This window comes from Vombatus ursinus, unplaced genomic scaffold (genome assembly GCF_900497805.2).
Source record: "Vombatus ursinus unplaced genomic scaffold, bare-nosed wombat genome assembly UNPS02014798.1, whole genome shotgun sequence".
NCBI classification, from domain to species: Eukaryota; Metazoa; Chordata; class Mammalia; order Diprotodontia; family Vombatidae; genus Vombatus; species Vombatus ursinus.
In genome coordinates, this window is record NW_020954576.1 from 72,351,198 (window position 1) to 72,376,151 (window position 24,954).

General features: G+C 36.9%; 1 protein-coding gene across 4 annotated transcripts in view; it reads left to right on the forward strand.

The window, feature by feature from the left end:
• Positions 1-5,244: 5,244 nt before the first annotated feature.
• Positions 5,245-24,954, forward strand: part of LOC114049862 (exonuclease 1-like) — a 27,098-nt gene continuing 7,388 nt past the window's right edge. For 2 of the 4 annotated variants that reach the window (XM_027871300.1, XM_027871302.1), the window contains exons 1-12: positions 5,245-5,336; positions 5,699-5,869; positions 6,330-6,503; positions 9,455-9,574; positions 10,006-10,129; positions 10,900-11,037; positions 11,638-11,850; positions 13,208-13,395; positions 14,215-14,311; positions 16,645-16,873; positions 20,532-20,778; positions 23,553-24,114. In XM_027871300.1, the coding sequence (XP_027727101.1) occupies positions 6,343-6,503; positions 9,455-9,574; positions 10,006-10,129; positions 10,900-11,037; positions 11,638-11,850; positions 13,208-13,395; positions 14,215-14,311; positions 16,645-16,873; positions 20,532-20,778; positions 23,553-24,114 (2,079 nt within the window). In that variant the 5' untranslated portion in view covers positions 5,245-5,336; positions 5,699-5,869; positions 6,330-6,342. The remainder of the gene's footprint in view (positions 5,337-5,698; positions 5,870-6,329; positions 6,504-9,454; positions 9,575-10,005; positions 10,130-10,899; positions 11,038-11,637; positions 11,851-13,207; positions 13,396-14,214; positions 14,312-16,644; positions 16,874-20,531; positions 20,779-23,552; positions 24,115-24,954) is intronic. The other 2 variants (XM_027871301.1, XM_027871303.1) reach the window with 2 other exon arrangements.

A 24,954-nucleotide genomic window follows, 5' to 3' on the forward strand; every position in this document is an offset into this window, starting at 1 on the left:
AATCCACAGGAGTTGAGATCACCAAGTGAAATAGTATAGAGAAAAAAGAGAAGAGAGCCCAGGACAGAGCCCTGAGAGACACCTATAGTTAGAGGCCTTTTCCAGCAAAGGAGATTAAGGAGTGGTCAGATAGGCAAGAGGAGAACCTAGAGAAAGTGGTGGCCTGAAAATCTAGAGAGAAGAGGGTATCAGGCTGGAGAGAGGGATCAACAGTGTCAGAAGCAGCAGAGAGGGCAAGAAAAATGATGACTGAGAAAAAAAGCTGTTGGATTTTCCAACTATGAGATTGTTGATAACTTTGAAGAGAGAAGTTTCAATGGAATGATAAAGCCAGAAGCTAGATTGTAAGGAGTTAAGGAAGAAAGAAGAAAGAAGAAAGTGGAGACACTTACTGTATACCCTTTTGAAGAGTTTAGCTGTGAAACGCAGAAGAGATATAGAAAGTAGGATTGGAAGGATTAAATGAAGGGTTGTTTTTTCAGAATGGGGGAGACATGGCCATGTTTGTAGACAGTTGAGAATGAGCCAGTGTATAGGGAGAGGAGGTTTAGTTTAGCTTAGATTTTTGTTTGTTTGTTGTTAGGAGGGAGGGGGGAGGATAGAGTATGCAAAAAAGAAAAAGGTGGGGCAGAAAGAAAAGAACATCAATGGCACTTTTAAAGAGAATAAACATGAGAGATTAGGAGGTCCAGAAAATAATAGAAAAATGAAGCATCTTTGGAGCTAATGTAATGAATTGATTATACGTATTAATAAAAAGAAAAACTTTACATTGTAAGATTTGTATTTTCATATATAGTCCTCTCTTTATATTCTTTATAAATTGAAATGTTCATTTTTCTTGGTGTTTATAAAGTTCAGTGCCAAAAATGTAATTAAAAAAGAAAAGTATTTAAATAGCTATTAATAAACTGAGATGGTTCATAGTGAAACTATGAGAGCTAGAGAGACCAGGAGAAAAGTTTTCAAATAACTAGAAGAAGAGAAAGGATGAACATTATTACTGCCCTACAAGTCCTCCTATTTATCTTTTTGCTCTGTTTTGTTTTTTAACTAACTTGGCATGTAACAATATTATAGAATCTTTGAACTAACTGTCTTCAGATTTTAGTATCCTACCACAAACCAAGAACCTATCCCCCCCATCACGCCCCCAAAAAAAGGTTGGCCTCTATGAAATCTAGCTGTGGATAAGTAAGAATGTGAACAATGATCCAAAACATTGATAATACTCTTCAAGTCCTTCATACTGAGTTAAATACTAAGCAGCACAATGGCAGTTTGGAAAAGGGTAAGGAAATGTAAAAAAAAAAAAAAAAAGGCTGACATACATATGCGTGTGTATGTGTGTACAAAAAAATAGCTATATAGTTACACGTTGTATATGCATATCTCTTAAATTCTCTGTACTCCTGTTTTCAGATCTTTAAAACTGAATAATAATTTACATTTATATAGTATTTAAAAGTTTGCAAAGCATTTTCTCATGTATTCTCTCATTTGAGCCTCACAACAATACTGTGAAGTCATCAGTGTAGCTATTATTAACCCCATTTTACAGCTCAAAAAGATGAGGCTCAGTAAAGGTAAGAGACTTGCTTTTAATTGCGTATGGTCACACAGAGGGAAGTAGCAATGACAGGATTTGAACTTCTGGGAGTTTAAGACATTTTACAACATTTTTTCCTCACTGTCTCCCTAGTTACTGCCCTACCTATACTATCAACTATTATAAATTATAACTGTTATAAATGAAACTATTTTATCAAACTAATATCTATTATAAACTATTATAAAACTAAAATGAAATCAAAGATAAGGAAATGGGGGGTAAGGAGAGGTAAGAGAAAGAGATGTTATATAAATGTAAACTATCATTATATAAATTGAAAAATATATATATATACATACATATATGTTATATATATAAATACTATCTTCAACTTAACATATCAAAGAGTTAGATTAGCCCTAAAAGAAATATCTTTGATTTAGACTTAAGAATGTATTAAACCTAAAACTCTAACATTCCTTTAGGTCAAAGAGGCGTTATCAACAAAATATGTTAATATGGGATATATGAGAACAATGAAAAGAACTGGCCTCAGATACCTGTGTAAATATATTTATTAGATTTTAAATGGCAGGATAAAAGATCTATTAGTCTTTTGTATTTTAAGAAGGTGCTGTTGGCAGGGTAATTTCCCTTGTGGGCAAATGTGGCTGAAAGATCAATCTGTGGTCAGGAATTCATTATAGGCAGATTTTGAGAGCAGCTACTTCCTAAGGACTTGGCACTCACTGCACAAGGACCTCTTAGCCTGATAGTCAATGTGACTCCTTTGATTAAGCTAAGCCTCTCCATCTTGGATTTCTCCCCACTAAGCCATCTGTCTTTGGCTGTTAGGATCATTGACATAGTGATGTCCGTTTTATTGCTTTAGGTTGGATTTCATACAGTCCTTGAACTGTCCCTTTCTGTCCATCTGGTGAAGTATTGTTCTCCATCAGCTCTGCATACTGTAACTTCCTGGAGAATAGTGCATTTCATGCCTCCACATGAAGAGTATAATAAAGGATGATCATGGTAATTATGCCATGCCTATGGCATGACTAAGCCCCCAAGCCCACAATTAAACTTCTTGTGTCACCCTCTTATATTTACCGTAGTATGGAGATATCACTCTTCATATTGTTCAAGAGGCTAATGCTAGTTCAAGTAAGTTTTGGTCTCCATGGCCTATTATCTCTTTGAGAGACCTTTCACTTAAGTTGACATTTCTCTCAATCACATACTCTACTGGCTAAAATAATTGGTAATCATGAAGCAGGGCAATTAAATTAGATCCCATAGGTCATGATAAGTAGTTTTTATCCACCTTAGAATTTCTGGGATTTCTAATTCGCTGCTCTAGCAATAAAATAATTTTCTCAATGATACAACTGGCCCCTGGGAAGTAGGGTAGATTGAAGATCTCATACAAGAATGACATTTGGGAGCTATCAGCCTCTCTGACTACTATACCTTTAATCTATCTGGGATAGCAGCTGGGGACTGGCCCCCTTTTTGTTTAAAACATCCTCCCTGTTTCATGTTAGGGAAAAAACGATACAGAAACATCTGGCTTTGTATTGCCTGCTGCACTGGAAAGAACCCTAGGTTTTAGATTTAGAATCATAGAATCAGAGTTCAGTAAATCTGTCACCAAGTATTTATTAAACACCTACTATGTACCAGGTGGGGCAGCTAGCTGACAAAATAGATACAGTTTGGGCCTAGAGTAAGGAAGATCTGAGTTCAAATCTGGTCTCAAATACTTACTGGCTATGTGACCCTGGACAAGTCACTTAACCCTGTTTGACTCAGTTTCCTCATCTACAAAATGAGCTGGAGAAGTAAATGGCAAACCCCTACAGTATCTCTGCCAAGAAAACCCTAAATGGGGTCATGAAGAATTGGACACAACTGAAAAGACTGAGCAACAACATGTACCACATACTATGCTAAGCACCAGAGATAAAAAGTAAGGCAAAAATAAAAATAAAAGTCCCTGCTCTCAACAAATTCACAATCTAAGGGGGAGACAATATACAAACAACTAAGTACAAACAAGTTATATACAGGATAAATTGGAAATAATTAAAGGAAGGCACTAATATTAAGGGGAGATTAGGAAAGGCTTCCTGGTGGGGTTTACCTGGAACTTTAAGGAAGCCAAAGAGTACAGGAGACTGAAATGAGGAGGGAAAGAATTCCAGGAATGAGGGAAAGGCAGTAAAAATGCCTTGAAACAGGAAATGGCATGTCTTGTGCAAGGAACAGCAAGGAACAAGTGTCATTGGATTGGGGAGAGAGGGAGACCAGGTAACAAGACTGGAAAGGTAGGAAGGGATGAGGTAATATTTGATCCTGGAGATGACAGGGAGACAATGTAGTTAATTGAATAGGACTGTGACCTGGTCAGACCTGAGCTTTAGGATGATCAATTTGACAGCTGAATGGAGCACAGACTTAGAGTGAAGCCAGACTTGAAGCCAACGTTCAAAATATAGATGTCCTTTTAACTACCTGTGTGAGCTGGGTTAAGTCGCTTAACCTGCTGGACCTCAGTTTTCACATCTGCTATAATGGTGGTTTAGATCTTTAAAGTCCTTTCCAGCTCTAAATCCTATTATCCTACTGCCTATAAAACCTCATGAACCAACAGCTTTCCTGTGTTCCTGACAAAATCACATTGATGTAAACTCTTAGCTGCCCCATTAATGTGACTCAACTCCGCAGATACACGCAGGTCCTGAGACTGTGGATAATTGAAGGTATAGTCTCAGTATACCTCATATAGAGAGGCAGCAGAACCTAGTGCATAGAAAACAGGGACACCTGGATTCAAGTTCTGCCCCGACAGCATTTTTCCAAGACTGAGCTACTAAGTCACAGATGGTTTAAATGCGCAGGCGGTATTCAGGGATGTGGTGGAGCCAGCTCGAACCAGCAGCCTACCGTTCAATTTTCAAACATTACGAATCAAGGTTTGATTTTGTTTTGTTGATTTTTGTTCAAAGTAGTAGAGAAAATGTTAACAATGTAGATTAAACTTAAAAATGTGTTCTGTACATTTTTTTTTTCTGGAGAGCTTGTTGTTAAACACTTACCAGCACACACATACACACACTTCTAGATGGAAAAGTCGTGAATACAGTGGTGCACCAACTCTTTTTTGGGTTTGGGTTTTTTTTTTTTTTGCTTTGTTTTGTTCGTTTGCTTAAAAACAAACAAAAAAAAAAACTAAATACAAACGAGCCCTCGTAGGCTCATCTTTAAGTGCACCCACCTCCATCCAAGTTTCAGCTACTCTCCCAACCAGAATTTTCCCGGGGAGGGGTTTTGCCCCCGCGCCCCCGACTACAACTATCAGACACCCCCCCGCGTAGCTGAAAACTACAATTCCCAGGAGGCCACTCAGGGTCTTTCAGGAATGCTAATTTCCCCTACTGAGACTAAATAATGTCTCCTTTAGGTCGAAGTGAAATTTCCCCTGACTTCCTCCAGGGAGCCTAAGTCAATCAATAGAAAACTGATCCAGGTGGAGAGGGAGATAGCAGAGACGAGATTGATAACAGAGAAGTGATCCACGGGAGGTGTAAAGCGAGGCGTGCGGAGAAACTAGAAACTGATTCGCCGGCCGCGCCTTGACGTCACTTCCGTTAGGGGCGGTGCCCCCTCCTGCTCGGAAAGCGCGTAAATTGAAAAGCTGAGCAGGGGAGTTTTGGCGCCTAGTTGTGAGTCTCTGCTGAGCGTCGGCCCGATCCTCGGCGCTGGTGCCGGGCAGCGGAAGGTGAGACACTGGGAACGAGCCACAAGCGCGAAGAGGGACTGCCCGGTCCTCGCGCTCTAGATCACCCTGGGACGGGGGCGGGAGCTGGGAGGCAGCCCCGGTACCTTGGTCCGGCCCGTGATGCCTCATTGCAGGGCCCCGGGCCCCCGAGGTTCGGGCCGGGTGAGGATGGGTGAATGCAGGCCTGGTGACCCGGGGCGTAGACCCGAGTCACGACTTAACTCCGTGACCCCGGGCAAATCGCTTAACCTCAGCAGGTTCTAAGGGTTGTGAGGGTCTAATGATGCAAAGCTCTTTATAAACCTTAGCCATCCGAGGCCTAGCTATTGTTGTTATTAAATGCAAAGTGGTCCCTTTTACAGGAGTGCTCAAGCCTAATATGTGATCACGATCAGATAGTGGGGAGAAGAGAAACCTATAAATCAATCAAGCCATTGATGGTTGAGCGATTAAATGCCTTAGCATGAGGCATCCTGACAAGGAGGAAACATCGTGAGAATATAAATATAAAATTAGATCATAATATACAGTCTGTAAGTATATGTGAAATAAACTCTCTCTCTACACACATATATATTTACATAAATGGAATTTATGGCAATACTTAATTTGTAGCTATAGGGGAGGCAAGCTGGCCCCAGAGCTCAGGAAGACCTTAGTTCAAGCCCATCTCTTGACATATGCCGGCTGGGTGACGTGGACAAATGATTTCACTTTTCAGTACTCTAAACACCTAAGACTATTTGCAGAGAAATTTCCAACCTGCCCTGGTAGAGTTTCCTCCTGGGCAAGTGCCCTTTAACAAGGAAATCATAGAACCAGTCCTCATCCCTATGTTAACTGGTAGGGCCTGATTGGGAAAGGGAAGCCCTTTTAACACATTTAAATGTTGATAATAAGCAGACTTCCTTCTTGTGTTTTGTGAGCTTTTTTTTGCTAAGTACAATATATGTTTTAAAATTTTCCATTTTTCAACTTTCTTCTTTCATGCAGTGTAACTGGCAGGATGGGGATACAAGGTTTGCTTCAGTTTGTCAAAGATGCTTCTGAACCCATCCATATAAAGAAGTATAAAGGGCAGGTGGTAGCTGTGGATACATACTGTTGGCTTCACAAAGGAGCCTTTGCTTGTGCTGAAAAGTTAGCCAAAGGTGAACCTACTGATCAGTAAGTATGAATTGATCTATTTTTGTACTTATTGATTATTTTTTAATTATAAATTATGATATCATTTTCTTTAAGTTGTAACATTGAATGGGCTCTTTGTTGAAGGCACCATCCTCCTAGTCACCTAAGCTTGAATCTTCAATATCATCATCAGCTCTTCCCCCTCACTAACTCCACATATCCCCTATGTTGCCTAATCTTGTCTTTTCTATCTTCATCACATCTCTCATAAATTCCACTTTGTCCCCATTCACACAGTTACAACCCTAGATCAAACCTTTATCACCTCTCACCTGGCATATTGCTATCACCTTCTAACTGGTTTCCCTACCTCAATTATGTCCTCAGGCTAATAATCTGACTTTCACTCAGTTGCCCAGGTAATTTTTCTAAAGTGTAAATCTGACCATGTCATAAAGCTCAGGGGACTCCCTATTATTTACAGTCTCAAATATAGAGTAGGTATTATTATACCCATTTTATAGACCAGAAAACTGAGCCTTAAAGAAGTCAAATAACTAGTAAGCGTTAGAAATGGAAACTGAAGTCTCTCCTGACTTCCATTTAAATACCTTTACACTGTACCATGCTGCCTTTCTCAATGTGTCTATGTACTTCAAAGTTAACTTTGAAGATATGAGAAAAGAACAGGCAGCTTTTTGTGGACAATTTTCCACAGCTCTTAACAGCTTCATAGTCACAATCTTACATGTGTTCCTAGTTTTCCTACCTCCCTTCTCCAATTCTTTTGGCTACAAAAATCATTTTTCTTATGCAAAGATCTACTACTCTGTGCAGATATCTTCAGTATGCTTCTCATTCCCTACCCAGTAAAGTTCAGACTCCTTGTTCAGGGCATTAAAGATTAAAAGCCTTCCACAATATGGCATTATCCTGCCTTTCCAGGCTTGTCTTTTATTAGGTTAGGGAAAGAACAAGCATTTATCAAGCACCTACTATGTGCCAGGCTTGGTGCTAAATGCTTTACGAATATTAACTCAGTAGCAACTACCTCACTTATAAGGTAGTTGCTATTACTATTCCCAATTCACAGTTGAGGAAATTGAGACAGACAGCATTGAAGTGACTTGCCCAAAGTCACAGTAACTATCTGAAGTCTGATTTGAACTCAGGTCTTCCTGACTACGAACCCAATCTGCCTCTATTATTACTCTTCTCTGTGTATTGTAATGGATGTAGTTTGTAGTGAAACTGGACAGTCTTACCTCTTGAACACTCTCTGAACCATCATGCCTCTCTGTTTCCTTGCTCATGTTTGGAATGTCCCCCATATTTGCCTGTTGAACCTACATTTTAAAAGTGCCTCCTCTAGGAAATCTTCCCTGATCCCTTGCCATAGGACTTTGATTTTGAAGTTCTCTGCTGCACTTGTATATCTGTTTGATGTTTTATCCCTTTATTAAACTATCAGATTTACAAGAACATGGACCATTTATTGTTGTTCAGTCATGTCCAACTCTTCGTGACCCCATTTTTGGGGTTTTCTTGGCAAAGATACTGGAGTGGTTTGCCATTTCCTTCTCCAACTCATTTTACAGATAAGGAAACTAAGGCAAACCGGGTTAAATGACTTGTCCAAGGTCACAAGCTATTAAGTGTCTGAGACCAGAATTTAACTCATAAAAATGAGTCTTTCTTACTCCAGACCCAACACTTTATCCACTGTGCCACGTAGCTGCCCGAATACAGGGACCATGCTGTAGCTAAGTTTGTCTCTCTACCACTTTGCATTCATTACATAGTAGGCCCCTAGTATTTGTCTAGTTTATTAATTCCTTTCCTTCTCCACCTTTAGGGTGAAGGTGCTAGCCAAAAGAAAAGGTGTAAATTTGGATTTGAACTCGGGTCTTCCAGACTCCAAGCTCAGCACTTTATCCATTTATGCTGCCTAGCTACTCTCATTTATTTTTTTGTTCAAGACTGTCTGTGGGGTTTTTTTTTTTGGGTGGGGGGAATGGGGAGGGTGCAGGGAGAGATAGGGGAAGCTTATATTCATTGAGATATCTTCAATCCCTAAGTGCTTTTTAAATTACATTCAGTAATTCAAGTCAGCAATCATTTATTAAGTGCCTTCTGTGTACCAGGCAATATGCTAGGCTCTGGAGATATAAAGACAAAAATGAAAATTGTTCATGATCTCAAGGACATTACATTCTGCTGGGGGAAGCAACATGTACACAGTTAAGTAAATATAAAGTACATTAAGAAAATAGAAAATATTGGAGGGAGAGCATTAACAATTGGAGGATCAGGAAGGGCTTCATATAATAGATGGCATTTGAGTCAACCCTTTAATGGTACTAGGAATTTGAAGAGGGAGGTAAAGGTGAGAAAGAAGATCATTCTAGACTTGAAGTACAGCATTTGCAAAGGCATGGGGCGTGAGAGATAGACTGTTGTGTGTGTAGAACAGCGAGTAAGCTAGCATGGCTGAAATGAAGCATTCTCAGGGGCAGTAACAGGACAGAGATAGTCTGGCCCTAGTAACAGTTTCTTAAATGTATCTGGTAAGTTGCAGCTGTTCTTACTAACTTCATTTAGTTAAATGCCATTTCTACTTCCTCAAATAATTAACACATCTGGCATATGGTATAAAATTGATGTGTTCCACTGTCTTCAGTGATTATATATTGCTGTAGAAATGCCAACAAATGTGCTCCATTTCATGTGTATTTATTCAAATGTTTTGAGAGCAATCTGGTTTAGTTAACGTCAAGATCTCTACATATTCTTTCCTCCTTTACTTTTCACTGTTTTGTGAGGTGACACAGTTCATAATCTTATATCATTTTCTTAACGTGTAAATGAATTTGCATAGCATAGTCTTTTGAGTAAAAAGCCTTTGTTTTCAATAATACATAATTTTTATATGTGTTTTCAATATTAAAGCTAACAATGTATGTGCTAAACTATTTTGTTTCTCCTTACAGGTATGTAGTGTTTTGTATGAAATTTGTAAATATGCTTCTATCTCATGGAATCAAGCCCATTCTGGTATTTGATGGTTGTACCTTACCATCTAAAAAAGAAGTAGAAAAGGCACGAAGAGAGTGAGTGATTTCCTGTATTTTAGTATTTCCTTTTCTCTCCTGCCATGCTTCATTTATTTCCCCAATTTTGATTTTTGGAGCCTTTGTCCTTTGGTTGTTCTCCATTGACAGGGTTTAATTTAATTCCAAATTAAGCAATCAATAGTGGAACAGCAACGTTACCAGAAATAGCAAATTATTCATTGTGGAAGATAGTTGACTAATTTAGGGTCTTATTTTTTTCCTTGCCTGACAGAAAAAAAATATCAAGTGATTTTTTTTTCCCGACTATTGTAGTTAAAAAGCACTTACTGAATGTCTGCTGTTTGCAGTGCTATTGTGCTTATGAAAGGAGACATAAGACATTGTACTTGTCGTCAAGTTGTTGCACATGTCACATACTGTTGTAATGAAGCTTATTGAAAATTACCTAATATTATATTCATCTGCAGAAGACGTCAGACCAACCTTCTGAAGGGGAAACAGCTTCTTCGAGAGGGAAAAATTTCAGAAGCCAGGGAATGTTTTGCCCGTTCTGTCAATATCACACATAACATGGCCCACCAAGTAATTAAAGTAAGCTGTACTATTGCTAATAAATGGGTTATTATGCTGATTTAATATTAAAATTAGCTATAAACTGTTAGAATATAAACTGTTGGAAGGTGAAGGTAGTAGAAAAGAAGATAAAAAAATGTCCTGGTAGTATCCTCTAGGAAAGAAGGACTTTTCTAACAGACTTTCAAAGACAAGTGTCCAAGGAAGAAAGAAAATTGAACTTAACAAACACCTATTAAGTGCTTAATCTGTGAGAGGCTCTATATTGTGCATTGAAGCTACGACAGATTAGAATTATTGCACAAAAATTAACAGTGTAACATACCACCTTAGAGATAAGTTCTAAGGATTAGGACAAAGCTTGAATGAAATGGAATATTTTTGAAGCCTGCTTGTCCAGTTGGAGAAGACTGTCTGGAGTAATTTCCCTTTTCTGCAAGCATATATATTGCTTTAATTTCTTAATTATTGGTGATAGAGAAAGAGAGGAATTTTCTTCTGCAGACACCAAATATGGACAATTTCTACTCCAAAGGAAACTGTCTCAAAAAGTTACAAATACATTGATATCTAGATTGATAATAAAATGATCTTAGGTTTGATAGGGATTATACTAGATATACTATACTACTATATACTATACAATGACCTCTCAGCTCCCTTCTGACTCTAAAATCATATAGTACAGCTTGAACATTGAATTTTTATGGTTATTGATACAGTCGGTATTGAGGACAAGGTAGGTGCATGATGCCTTATTAGCTCTTCACGCTAATCTCTTTGTTTAGGCTGCACGGTCCCAGGGAGTGGATTGCATAGTTGCTCCATATGAAGCTGATGCACAGTTGGCCTATCTTAATAAAACTGGGATTGTACATGCTATAATCACGGAGGACTCTGACCTTCTAGCTTTTGGGTGTAAAAAGGTATTTAAAAATTCATCCTAAGATGGCTTTTATTGTCAAAGTTGATCGTATGAATGTTGAAGAGAATTACTTGATTTAACACAAGCACTTTAAGCATCTATTATAGAATGTTAGTGAAGAAAATTCACAATAGGTTTTTGTGCTTTAATTTTGTTGTTATTTGCTTGAGAATTAGTATAATTTTGGTGCTTTTCCTAATAAATCTTCAAGGTTTGAGATCTGTTACCTTTATCTTACAGTGATTTGTGTTCTTTAAAATGTCTTCACGTATTTTATTTGATCTTCACGATAATCCTATGAAGTAAGAAGAGAATCTGCATGGTGAGATTTAAGGAATATTAGATAAGTCAGAACATCTAGATTCTAGTCCTAGCTAAGGCACTAGGCTTTGTATCATTAAGCAAGTCACTTATGTTTCTCGATTTTCTTTCTGCATTTTGGTGGTATTGTGAATGAGGTTTAAATGAGAATTCTTAAAATAACTGCAGTAGGCAAGATAATAAAAAGAATATCACTTATGACTGGTTGATGACATGTTTCATAAAAGAAAAATGGCTGTTTGAAGATTAACAATTTTTTTTTCCTTCCACCTCACTCAAGGTGATTTTAAAAATGGACAAGCTTGGAAATGGATTGGAAATTGATCAGGCTCGACTAGGAATGTGTAGGCAGCTTGGGGATGTGTTCACTGAAGAAAAATTTCGTTACATGTGCATTCTGTCAGGCTGTGATTATCTGTCATCACTTCATGGAATTGGCTTAGCCAAGGCTTGCAAACTATTAAAAGTAGCCAATAATCCTGATATTATAAAGGTATGCACCATTTTACTCCAAACTTTAGTTTCTGAGACTAGTTTATTTTTTTTTTCCAGTAATAGAATAAACCAGTTGAAGGATGATAAATTTGAAATGTTCCAGTACATCTAAGAGGCATTGTGATGGGCTACATAGAACCTTGGAATCAAGACTTACTGAGTTCAAGCCTATATCTGATTCTGGGCAAGTTGTTTAACCCCCTTTCCAGGAAACTTTTTAAGTCTACGAGTTACAGATCATTTGCCTATTATTAAGCAATTAGAAGAGGGGGTTTCCTGACTGAAAAGTTTCCTACAGAGATGAAGTCATAGGTCCAGATCAGTGTATTGATAATCTATATCATTTCCCTTGGTAATGTTATGTATTATCAATAGGTAATGGCCTTATGTATTGGAATAACCTTGTCTCCTTTAGAAAAACATGGTACTGCATTTTTTTAAAGCTTCGGATTCATACATTATCTTTATCAATATAATGCATCTTAAATTAGTTATCAGGAACCTTTTAATGTTTTTAACATTAATTTATGCCTGAGTTTGAGATGAAGTATTATTTTATGTCTGCAAAAAATGGGGTATCCAATACTGAAAGGACTAAAGATAGATAACTGTAGAATCAAGAATAGAATTGATTCCTTTCTAATTGCAAATCCTTTCTTTTCTTTGCTATTTCCTCTTTATAAAAATTCTGATTTGTTAGTTTTTCCCTAAAATAACTAAATTCACCTGTCTCTTTATCCACTAAAGAAATTTAACAGGGCAGCTAGGTGGTACAGTGAATAGAGCACCAGCCCTGGATTCAGGAGGACCTGAGTTCAAATCTGGCCTCAGACACATAACACTTAGTAGCTGTGTGACCCTGGGCAAGTCACTTAACCCCATTGCCTAACCAAAAAAAAAAAAAGAAAGAAAGAAAAGAAAAAGAAATTTAACTATTTACGACATTACAAATAATCTTTGGGGATTTTGGGGATTGGAACAAATTAGTTGACTGTTTTTTACCTAAGAGCTTTTGGATGTGGAGATTTTTTTTTTTAATATATTTGTTTATTGAAGAAATGGAAATTGAGGGTAGATGTTATCATTTTGACATTAGTTTTCATCAATTTCTTATCTCATTGAGAAAGAAAGGAATGAAATAAAGCATTTTAGTTCAATTTACATTCTTTTCTTGTACCTTAGTAGACAGTCATTTGGACTTGTCCTTGCAGAAATAAGTCATTTTTATTTTCTTGCCCTTCCCAGAGTTACAATAAAATACGGTATTTAAAACCTCAGAGGTATTTGGAGAATGTGGCATTGTTTTTGTTTAATTGAAGATTACTCATGAGTAACATTTTGATGTCCGTTATTAGGTTATCAAGAAAATTGGGCACTATCTTAAGATGAATATAATAGTACCAGAAGAGTATATCAAGGGATTTATTCGAGCCAACAATACTTTCCTTTATCAGCTAGTTTTTGATCCCATCAAAAGGAAACTTGTTCCCCTTAATGCCTATGAAGATGACATTGATCCAGATACACTACAGTATGCAGGACAGTATCCTTTGTGAATTGAATGGTGGAATTTTACTTTGTCCTTCTTGATGGTATATACTTTTATGTATATTTATTATATAGTTACTTTATTGTTTATAATAATTTTTTTATGTTATGTATATTACATATACTTTTATGATAATGTTTTCATTGTACCATTCTAGCATAAGAGAAGTTAGGTCTTAATTTTATTTTTTCAATAAATAAATCTGTTTCTTTAAAATCTGTTTCAGTTACTCTTTCAGGGAAACATTTTAGAGGAAGCTTTTGGTTTATAAATAATCACTTGCCAACAGCAGTATGTGAATCATTTTTGCATTTACTTGGAATTGGACATATAACATTTTTAAAATGAAGACAAACTTGAGAGTAATGTTATGTAGCCTTGGGGTCATTGATATAGTTCATACGTATCAAAGGCAACATTGATTTTTAGTAGCTTGACGACTAAGGTGACCAAGAAAGGTATTTGAGGGTGAGGGGATTCAGTAGGAGAGAACACCTTCACCTGCCTGGACTATCCTTTTTCATTTAGGAACCTTCATATACCTGGTCCTCAAGGGCTCTAGAACCTGACAAAGCATTCTCCAGGATATCCTTTCCTTCCTGCCTCTTTCATCTCACTCATATGTCAATAAATGAACAAGAACTTGGCATAAGAAAGCAATATCATCGTGTATATTAAGCTCGTGATTTTTGTCATATTTATAGGTTTTTCAGTTAGAATCAATGCAGATAGTATCTTCACCTATTGCGTTATAGAATTTTCTGTGGTGGATAATAAGGTTCAATACTTTTCCTTAATCTGATTGACTTTTAGATATATTGATGATACCACTGCCTTTCAAATTGCACTTGGCAATAAAAATATTAATACAATGGAACAAATTGATGACTATAACCCAGACACTGCTATGGTAATTTTTTTGATTTAGTACTTTGCAAAAGAACACAATTCAGATACATTTCTGGAGGTGTACCATTGTCTTCATTTGGTAAATATTTACCAAAGTAGGCCCTAAGTTTGAGTGGTAGTAAAAAGCTTTTGGTTTTTTACTGTAAAATTAGAAGTCAACAATTTTGTTTGCTTTGTCATGTACTGTTTTTTGTAGAAGTTACATTGTCTGTCCTTAGGAAAAGAATATCTTTAAGGCTCTGTATTGTTATATTATACATTAACAAAGATGTTTTTGAGATCACTTTTGATTTGGGTTTATGCTGTACCACAGTTGTTTGAATTTTTGTCTTCATCTCAAGTTTTTTGTGGCATTTGATACTGTTGATCTAACTACTCCTAAATTTCCTTTGTTTTCTGTAACGTTATACTTTGCTTTTTCTTCTCTCACTTCTCTGACCAACACGCACTTAACACAGTGCCTGGCACATAGCAGGCACTTTAAAAATGGTAGTTGACTGACTTCTGTCCCCATGACCAACCTTATTTTCACTCCCAAAAAAGGTTCCTACCTATATTACTTTGAGCTATATGTTAATTTATTCATGACTTGTATCCTTACTCTCTCGCTTCTCATCTCTGCCTCTTGCCTTCCCTGAATTCCTTGAAGTCCCAGCTAAAATTCCATTTTATACAGTAAACCTTTCCTGATTCCCCTTGTGCTAGTGCTTCTTCTTTGTTGATTATCTTCTCTTTTCCCTATATGTATCTTGTTTCCCCGTTAGACTGTAAGCTCATTTGAGGCCAGAGACTGTATGTTGTGTTTCTTTGTATTCCTAGCACTTAGCACAGGGCCAGACACATAGTGGGCACTTAATAAATGCTGTTGATAGACTGACTCATCTGCAGAATGAGGAAGTTAGTTTAGATGAGCTTTAAAATCCTTTCCAACTATATATTGCTGTTGACATTTGTGGGGCTTAAAAGTTACTTAAGATTTGTTCTTGCCCCAAGAACCCCAAAATATCTTTTTCTCCCCTTTGTGAGCTCAGAATATCAAATCTGTAAGGACATCAAGTAGCCTAGTGTCTTCAAATATTTTAGTTTTTCTAGAGCCACAAGTATTCAGAAATAGAGAATTCTGCTCTTCGTCCAACACAGATACCTAAAGAAAATTCCCTGTCCTAATATATGAAGCCACTTAATTCTTCTCTTTTTACACCTCCAATAAGTTAAGCTCCACTCCGTAAGCTAAGAATTATAATCATTTTTTGTCAGTAAAACCCATATGCAATCTGGGTCATAAAATTTAGAACTGAAAAATGCCTCAGAAATAAACTAGCCCAACCCCTAACTTTACATATGAGGAAATTAGAAGCCATCAAATCCAACTCCCTCGATTTTTAGTTAAGGAAAAAGGTCACATAGCTCATAAGTATCTGAGGTGAGATTTAAACCCAGATCATCCTGACTCCAAAACCAGCACTCTGGTCACTCCTCCACACTGCCCCTAGCAGCTGAAATGGAATTCATTTCCAAAGTTGCTGACCCGCAGCTCCTTCTACTGTATCATGCTGTGCCAGTCATCCTACCGACTGGATTTGGGGGACTACATTGTGCTAACTATTTATAAGTCATCCTCCTAGTTAATACCCAATGACTAGTCTGGTAAGGTGGTTTCTCTTAGACAATATGTATATATTATCCTAAGAGAATCTTTTCTTTAATAGTGGAGAATAGAAATATACGATGTGTGAATTTAACGTGAATTAACAATTTTATAATTAGAATAATTTTTGTTTAACCTAAGCCAAGTTATAGAAGAGGAAAAGCTAATACACATATGTTGCTTTATGATGTTAGTTTCTTAGAAGAATAGAGTAGGTATTTTCTGAAATCTATTCCAATCTGAACTTAGTGTTTAAATAGCAGCTTGCTTATCATCAGAAAATTATTAGAATGTTCTTAGATTTCATAATTTATCTAAATCATTCCTCAAATTGAAAAAAAAAATTTTCAGGCCATCTTTCTGCAATAGCATTTAAGATCAAGTTTTTTCTGTACTGCCATCTTAGGCAGGCCTGTTCTTTATTTCTTAGAGATGAACAATGAAGGTCACTTACACTTTATTGAAGAGAAACAGACCTAGGAACAGGAGATACTTAATGGAAAGTGTAGGACTGCCAAAGTAGAAAATGTTAATAGAGGGCAGATGTATCCTCAACAGCTGTTCTTTATAAGGGTAATTTATCAAATTTATATACTTTATATATAATTTATGTTGATCACAGAAGGAAATTAAGTTGACTTTTCCCTTCACATGGATATTGTGTTTTTTGTTTTTTCACTTTCTAGCCTCGCCAACCGAGAAGTCAAGGGTGGAATGACAGAACATCTCATCAGAAGCCATTGAATGTGACCAGCATTTGGAATAGGAACCATTGCCCTCCACCTAAATTAGATGTTGTTTCGGATACGCCATCTTTACCTGAGAGATGTACCACTGCAGGCACTGAAAGAATTATTAGTACCAGGGGACTCAATCTTCCAAAGAAGAAGCTATTTCTAAAAAGACCAAGAAGTGGTAAGTATTTTGCTTTTGTGGAACATCATTTCTAGAAAGGATGTAATAATAGTAGGGTAAAGCCTCACTGATTTTTTTTGTAACTAGTTATTTTTCTCTAGTTGGTTGAGATTATTTTTTGATGTTTTTGTTTTGCACTTTAAGCCACATGTGCTGCCCCATCCTATTTTCTTTCCCTGAGTGATTTATACTTACTAACCATATAAGCAACTAAATAAATGCTCTTAGGTAACTTTTACTTTTGCTTTACAAATCTAAATAACGAACATATTTTGTATCATCATTTAACTATATGCCAATATATTAACTTTATTACTGTTTGACCCCAAGTCTTCATCTTTTATTGTAATTTCCTTCTGGACTAGAGTGCTTATCACAGTACCTGGCAGATAGTAGGCACTTAACTCATTGTTTACTGATTGGAGATCTGTTTTAGGATTAGCTCATTCTTACTTATTTAAATAGTTAGCTTTCCTAAAACTTTCATAGTATAAATACACACACACACACACACACACACACACACACACACACACACACACAGAGCATATATGCATACAGTGAGAATTGCTATTCAAATGTTAATTGAATCTAACACAAAATAATCCAGATACTTTTGTTTAGGTTTTACTTACTTCTCTACCCTAAAAGTCATTGTAAAGTCATAGAATCTTAGGGTTAGGAAAGAACTTAAAATTCACTCAATTCAGGTTTCTATCTACAGCAGCAATCCTCTACAGTTATTCTGTTATAGAGTCATCTGGTGTCTGCTTGAACACTACCAGTATCAAAGAACTAACTTTTTTGAAATAGCCTTTTCCATTTATAGATGACTCTAACTGTTGGTAAGTCCTTTCCTTATATTGAGCCAGAATCAGCCTTCTTGTAACTTGAATATATTGGCTCTGGCTTTTCCTTCACAGAATTACACAATGTCTAACCCCTCTCCATGTTCAGATATTTAAAAATAGCAATGATGATGTGTGTCATAACTTTACCCTTTCCCCACTTTTTATCTAATTTTCAGAGCATATTAAACTGGTAGAACCAGTAAGGGATAAAGGAAAGAAATAATGGGAGAGTGAGTAGGGTTCTTCATGTATGCTTTGTCTGTCTTTTCACTGATTCTAGGGGCCCAGGCATTCTCTTAGTACCAGAGCTTCCAAACCTATCTCATTCTCTTTCCCCAGAGGATCTAAATGACAAAAGAGAAGAGGAAACTTGTATATCTTGTTTCCATTAGAAAAATGTAAAAAGCTTTCATACTAGTTTGAGGGTAGAAAGTAACTATAATCATAGCTAGCATTTATATTGCATTTTATGGTTTGCAAAGCACCTTACAAATATTCTCTCTCTATCCTTGCAACAACCCTAAGAATTGGATGCTATTATTATCCCTATTTTATACTTGAAGAAACTGAGGCAAACAAGTTAAATGACTTGCCCAGAATCACACAGATAGTGTCTGAGGTCCTATTTTAACTCGGTTCTTCCTGACTCCAGGTCCAGTGTTCTATTCACTGGGCGAAGTGCTGTCTGTTCCCTGTGAGGGACAAAACTGAGATTTAGTTATTGTCATTAATTTGTTTTTGTCTCTGGTACTGAGTTGAAAATGCTTTCTTGGGGCAGCTGGGTGGCGTACTTGGTAGAGCACCGACCCTGGAGTCAGGAGGACCTGAGTTCAAATGTGACCTCAGTCACTTGACACTTACTAGCTGTGTGACCCTGGGCAAGTCACTTAACCCCATTGCCTAGCCAACAAAAGAACAAAAGAAAGAAAAAAAGAAAATGCTTTCTTAAAGGTCATTGATGGTAGCCCAATCACCAAATCCAGTTGCCTTTTCTCAGTTCTCATCCTTGATAATTCAACAATATTTTATGCTTTTGGCCACACTTCCTTTCTTCTGAAACTCTTCCCTTAACTTCCTTGATGCTGAACTCTCACCTGGTTTCCCCGCCTCTGAGTGTTCCATCTGACTCCTATAGCTCCTCTTTTTTTCCTCCTACATTTCTAGTTGTATACTGGATGTTATTTAGATGTTCCACTAATGCCTCAGATTTCGTATTGCAGTTACTTATTATCAACATGTTAAATTCTTTCCCTTTCCAAACTGTCTCTCAAAGGCTCCAAACCTCATATAAACATTTTTGACTCTATAATTCAGTTATCAAATCCTAACAGTTCTCCTCTTCTGCACACTCATGCATCCATTCCTTTCTTTGTATTCCCATTACCCCTGCTCTGGTTTAAAGTCCCTTTATCCCAGTAGCTTGGACGACTATAAGCATCCCTTAACGGATCTTATTAAGACATAGAACATTAGTGCTGGAAAAGGTCTTGGTAATCATCTAATCAAACTGTCAGATTTTACAGATGAAGAAACTGAAGCTCAGAACAGTTAAGTGATATCCCAGGATCACACAGCTGGTCTCTCATTCAAAATTTCAACCCAGGTCTCCTGACTCTAGATCTAATGCTCTTTTAACTGCACATTGTAGCTTATACTTTTTAGTCCATCCTACACTCTGTTGCAAAATCAATATTCTTAAAGCATAATGCTGATTCTTCTTACTTCTTTATTCAAAAAATGTTTGACTCCTCAGTGTTTTCAGAATAAAGTGTAAAGTACTACCTTGACCTTCAAGGTCTTCCATGATTTTGCCTTTACCTATCTTTCCAACTATTCAATTAAATTCAGCACACATTTATTAATCCCCTAGTGTATGTTAAATGCTGGGAATACAAAGGCAAAACCACAATAGCTCCTAGCCTGACAATTTCTTTCTTTGCCTCCTCTGTTCCCTCTGCCTAAAATTCTCTTTTCTACCTTCCCTATCTCTACTTTGTCCAAATCCTACCTAGAATTCGTGACGCAGCTTAAATGCTACCTCCTCTATAAAGTCTTTTCTGATCTTTTCTCTGCCCCAACTAGAAGTAATCTCTACCTCTTTCTCATCATACTTTTTGTGTATCTTAGGACACATTCTCTTTCTGCATTGAGATAACAGGTCTTTATATACATGTCATCTCCATTAGTCTATAAGCTCCTTGAAACCGATGGCCTTATCTTTATATTTGCCTTTCATCTTTTCACTTCCTACTCAAGGTCAGTATGCACACAATTAAATACTAACAAATTAATAGATTTGAAATTGGAGGTGTAACTACATGATGTAATTATACCATGAACTTCTAAAGAAATACACTTAAAATATAGCATATGGCATCCAAAGCTGTTGTTATGAAAACTATAACATTTAAATTAATCACACATTTGCTTGTAAATTATTATGTTTGTGTTTTCTTTATTTAGACTTCTCATTACCATGGGGCCATTTATTTGTATGTGGAAATTTGCCTCCAACAGAGTGCGCCTGAAGAATTCATTCAAAATTTTAAAATAGTACAAAATTAATTATGTATCAGATTTTTTTGTTTGAGTCATTCATTATGTTATTGCAAATATAGTAGGCATTAAATGTTTATTTACTCATTTGTGAAAATCAAAAACTCGGGGCTTTTTATATGATCCATTTGACTTAGCCAATAGAAGTAGATCATAAAAAAAATAAATTCATTCTAAGAACTTTTTTTTTTTTTACAATGGGATATTTTTGCTCTAAGTTAAACAAGTGCACAAATTATGTTTGTATTTAGAGGAACTATCAGAAGATGATCTTTTATCCCAGTATTCATTTTCAATTACTAAGAAAACCAAGAAAGAGAACTGTGAAAATAACGAGCCACAGAAGTTTTCTGAAGCATTCATCCCTGACACAGGACATACTATTTCCTGTAAAGAAACCTTGAATACTCGGCCTAAAATGAGAAACAAATTTGCATCCTTTTTGCAGAAGAGAAATGAAGAAAGTGGTGCAGTTGTGGTTCCAGGGACAAGAAGCAGGTATAACCATATTAACAGAATCAACTACCTTTTCAACTCTTCTCTGTTAAATCACTAATAAGCATTGATTAAATGCCTTCTATGTGCCCGCCACTGTGCTAGTAGCTAGGGATACAAGGACAAAGATAAAACAGACTCTTGTCCCCAAATCACTTACAGCATCCATATTAAAGTGTATGCAAAGTAAATACAAGGTAATGGGGGTGTCACTAGTCCCTGGGAGGATCTGAGCAGAATTTTGAAGAAAACTAGGGATTCTAAGAAGAGAGGAGGAGGGATTACATTTCATACATGGGAAAGAGTAGTACAAAGGCAGAGATAGGAGGGGTGGGTCCTATGTAAAGACCAGCAAGAAGGTCACTTTAGATCAAGAGTGTGAAGACTTAGAAGATAGGTTGGAAAGGACTATAAGGGCCTAACAGAAGGCTCTCACTTTGATCCTAGAGGTATTAGAGAACCACTGGGTTTACTGAGTAGGAGAATGCCATGGTCAGACTTGCACTTTAAAAAAATCTCTTTGGAAGGTATGTGAAAGATGGATTAGAAGAGGAAGAGAATTGAGGCAATGAGAGCAATTAGGAGCCCCCTGCAGTATAGTTCAAGGAAGAGGTAATGAGTATCTGAACTAGGGTAGTGGCCGTGTCAGTCAACAAGCATTTATTAAGTACTTGCTATGTGCCAGGCACCCTGCTAAGTGTAAAGGATGCAAAGAAAGGCCAAAAAAAGTGGGGGGGAGGGGAGAATACACATTTTGATGGTGGGGGAGGGAACAACATGAAAAAGACTACATAGAGACAAGCTATGTAAGGGATAAATGGGAAATAACAGAGGGAAAATATAAGAACGAATAAGGATTCATGGAACAGGCAACTATAAAAGTTCTTTTGGAGTGCATGACACTTAAGCTGAATCTTAAGGAACTTGAGGATTTTAAGAAGTGATGGTGAGGTCATTCCTGATGGGGAGGACAGCCAATGCAAAGATGTGAACAGAGACAAGATAGAATCTCATATGTGAGAACAGTAAATAGGACACTATGTCTAGACTGTAAAGTTCTGAGAGAGGAGTAAAGTACAAGTAGATTAGTGAGGTCAGAAGGGTCATAAGATTGTGAAGAACTTTAAATGCCAGGTTTTGTATTTTATTCTAAAGGTATTGGGAGCCACAGGAATTTACTGAGTGTTATTATGTTTATTTAGTTCTAGATGCTACCTTTTAGAGCACTGGTAAGCTAAAAAGTATCCATAGGAGGGCAGCTAGGATGATGAAGGGCGTTGAGATTGTGCCATGTAAGGATCAGATGAAATAACTAGAAATGCTTATCTGGAAGAAGCTAAGAAGACTTAGGGGAGGTGGGAGGCATGTGATATCTGTCTTCAAATATTTAAAGCATTGTCATGTGAAATATAGATCAGACTTGTGTTTGACCCCTGAGGGTAGAAGTAGAATTTTCCGGGTAAAAATTTCAGAAAAATTTGTGCTTGATGTAAGGAAAAACTAGTCACTTAGAGCTGTCCAGGAAAGGAACAGGCTACTTTCAACATAGGCTTGCTGACCATATATTGGGGATGTTGTAGACAGTATTATTGACTAGATGGCCCCTGGGGTGTCTTTCTACTCCTGGATATAGTGATAGCAACAGATACTTACTGCAAACAGCCCCATGCAAAACACCAGGCTGGACATTGGAGGGTACAGAGAGAATTTACTAAGTGCTAACTGTTTTCCAGGTGCTGTGGTAATTCTTGTCTTCTATTTGAGAGTAAAAAAAAAAGAAATACTTTGTACCGAATATCTGTTTTATTCATTGGAAGTAGGCAAAATACACCCAACACATTTACAGTTGCCTCTGAGGTAGAGGAACACCACCAACAAAAACAATAATAATGTCACAACAACCCAGTCATGTAAGCAAACTAGTATTATTCCCATTTGCAGTTTTCGAGGAAACAAAGGCTTAAAGAGGTTAAATTATTTGCTTGTGGTCACATAGATTAAGTATCAACCAGGATCTGAACCCAGATCTTCTGACTGCCAAGTTCCACAATCTTTTCACCAGACTACCCCTCCTCTCAAGTGATTAGTTGTGAGAAATGACTCAAAATTTATTTTTTTTCCCTTCTCTATATTTCACTTCAGAAGGTCCTTGATTTTATGATTGTGGGTGCTCCCCTGATCAGTAGAGATAATCCCTTCAAAGGCTTAGTCTTCAGTGAATTGATGTAGCGCTCATTGCCAATGTTCTGAACTTGGGTAGGCTGATTTTCTTATGAGACAGTGGGCATTTACTCAGACCCTTTCCATCTTTCTAGAACCTGCTAGAGCCTAAACTGCCCTGAAATAACTTGGAACCCTAGGGTTGTCTTCATGCCACAGTGAGGTATTGGCATGGTACAGGGAATAGAACACTGACTGGATTCGGAGGACCTGAGTTCTAATTCTGCCTCTCATACTTAATACTGCTGTGAACTGTGAATAAATTCATTTAATCTCTCTGACCTTAATTTCCTTATCTGTAAAATGAAGGGTTGGACTAGATGCTTCAATTCTGTCCAACTCTAGATCTATGATCTAAAAATATAACACTTAAAGAGTCATAAAATGTATTTACCTCCTAGAACTATTTAAATTAGAAGAATCAAAGTTCAGACTTTGAATGTGACTCATAATCACTATTACTGTTATTTTCCTAGGACTAATAAGTACGATGAGTTTTGCTGTCTTGTGAGAAGAAACGTTGCTATTAGCTGGATCTCATATTTCTGATCTTTCAGATTCTTCTGTAATTCTGTGGATGCAGCTGACTTCACTGAAAAAAACAGAAGCAGTCAACCTTTATGTGAAACTCCGGTCTTAGACATACAGACTGAGCTAAATGAATCAGATGATATGGATAGCCAGGAGCCTGCTGATACAAATGTATCTCAGAAGCTAGGTGATCAGAATATGGATGATCTAAATGAAGCATCTGATCATGATTCTCAATCTGCTGAGAATAAATTCACAAGGACAGTCTCACCACCCACCTTAGGAACACTAAGAAGTTGCTTCAGTTGGTCAGGAAATCTTCGGGATTTTTCAAGGACTCCTAGCCCATCTCCAAGTGTAGTTTTGCAGCAGTTTGCAAGAAGGAGTGAACCCTCAACCCCTTTGATTAGGAATAATAATGAAATGTCCACTTTGTCTCAAGAAAGCAGTAATGATTTAGATGGTGAAACATGTCCCATTCCTGAAATGGGATGTTCTTCACAATCTCAGGAAAGCTTGGAGCTCTCACAGAACAGTTTGGATTCCTCAAGGCTCTCTCAGCTGTCAAGCAAGGATTCTGATTCAGAGGTATGTCATTTAATAAAAACCTTCCTTTTCCTATTAATCCATGAGAGAATATGATTTCATTGTCTATGAAGACTAATTTCTCTTGTAGCTTTCCTTTGGGTGATTCTGTGAAAGACAAAACATTTCTTAATACAAATATAGTCTATTCCATGGAAAAATATTGACTAAGAATCATAGGATGAGAAAGATATGGTGTGGGTGGTTTGTGATCCCCATTGGTAGATGGAGTACCCCATGTGGATGAAATTGTAATTCCATCAAAGTGTTCTTCCTAGACCAGTGTGTGCTTCCCTGTTTGAACTGCTTATGAGTTTCTAGAATTATGGAATCATCAGATACTAAGCTGTGTGGATTCTTTGTTGGAAGATTATTGTGTGCAGATGGATATATGATGTTTTATTTGGTTAGTATTTGATATTCTAAAGAGGCATGACACTGATAATTTTATATTATCTTTTATAACTGCTTAAACCTTAAAATTTATTTTCACTGACTTGTCTTCTTTAGTAATCCTTCTGTGAAAGAACAAACATAGTTCAGGTCATTTTTCTTTTCTTTCGTGTGTGTGTCTGTGTCTGTGTGTCTGTATCTGGTACAGTTTCCAATTAAGCTTTTCATTGTCTCTTTCCTGGTAATTATGTAAACAGGTCACAGAGTAGTATAGAGAGTACTTTACACATTTTTATTTCCAAATTGAATTGAGGTGGCTAAGTCCATTTTTTTTTGCTTCCATGATACAATATACTTTCTTCTATATAGAATGATTGAGAAGAGAGTTTTTTTGTTAATAAAATATTCTATTTAATTTAGTTGCCACACATCAGTTAATTGCCATTTCTC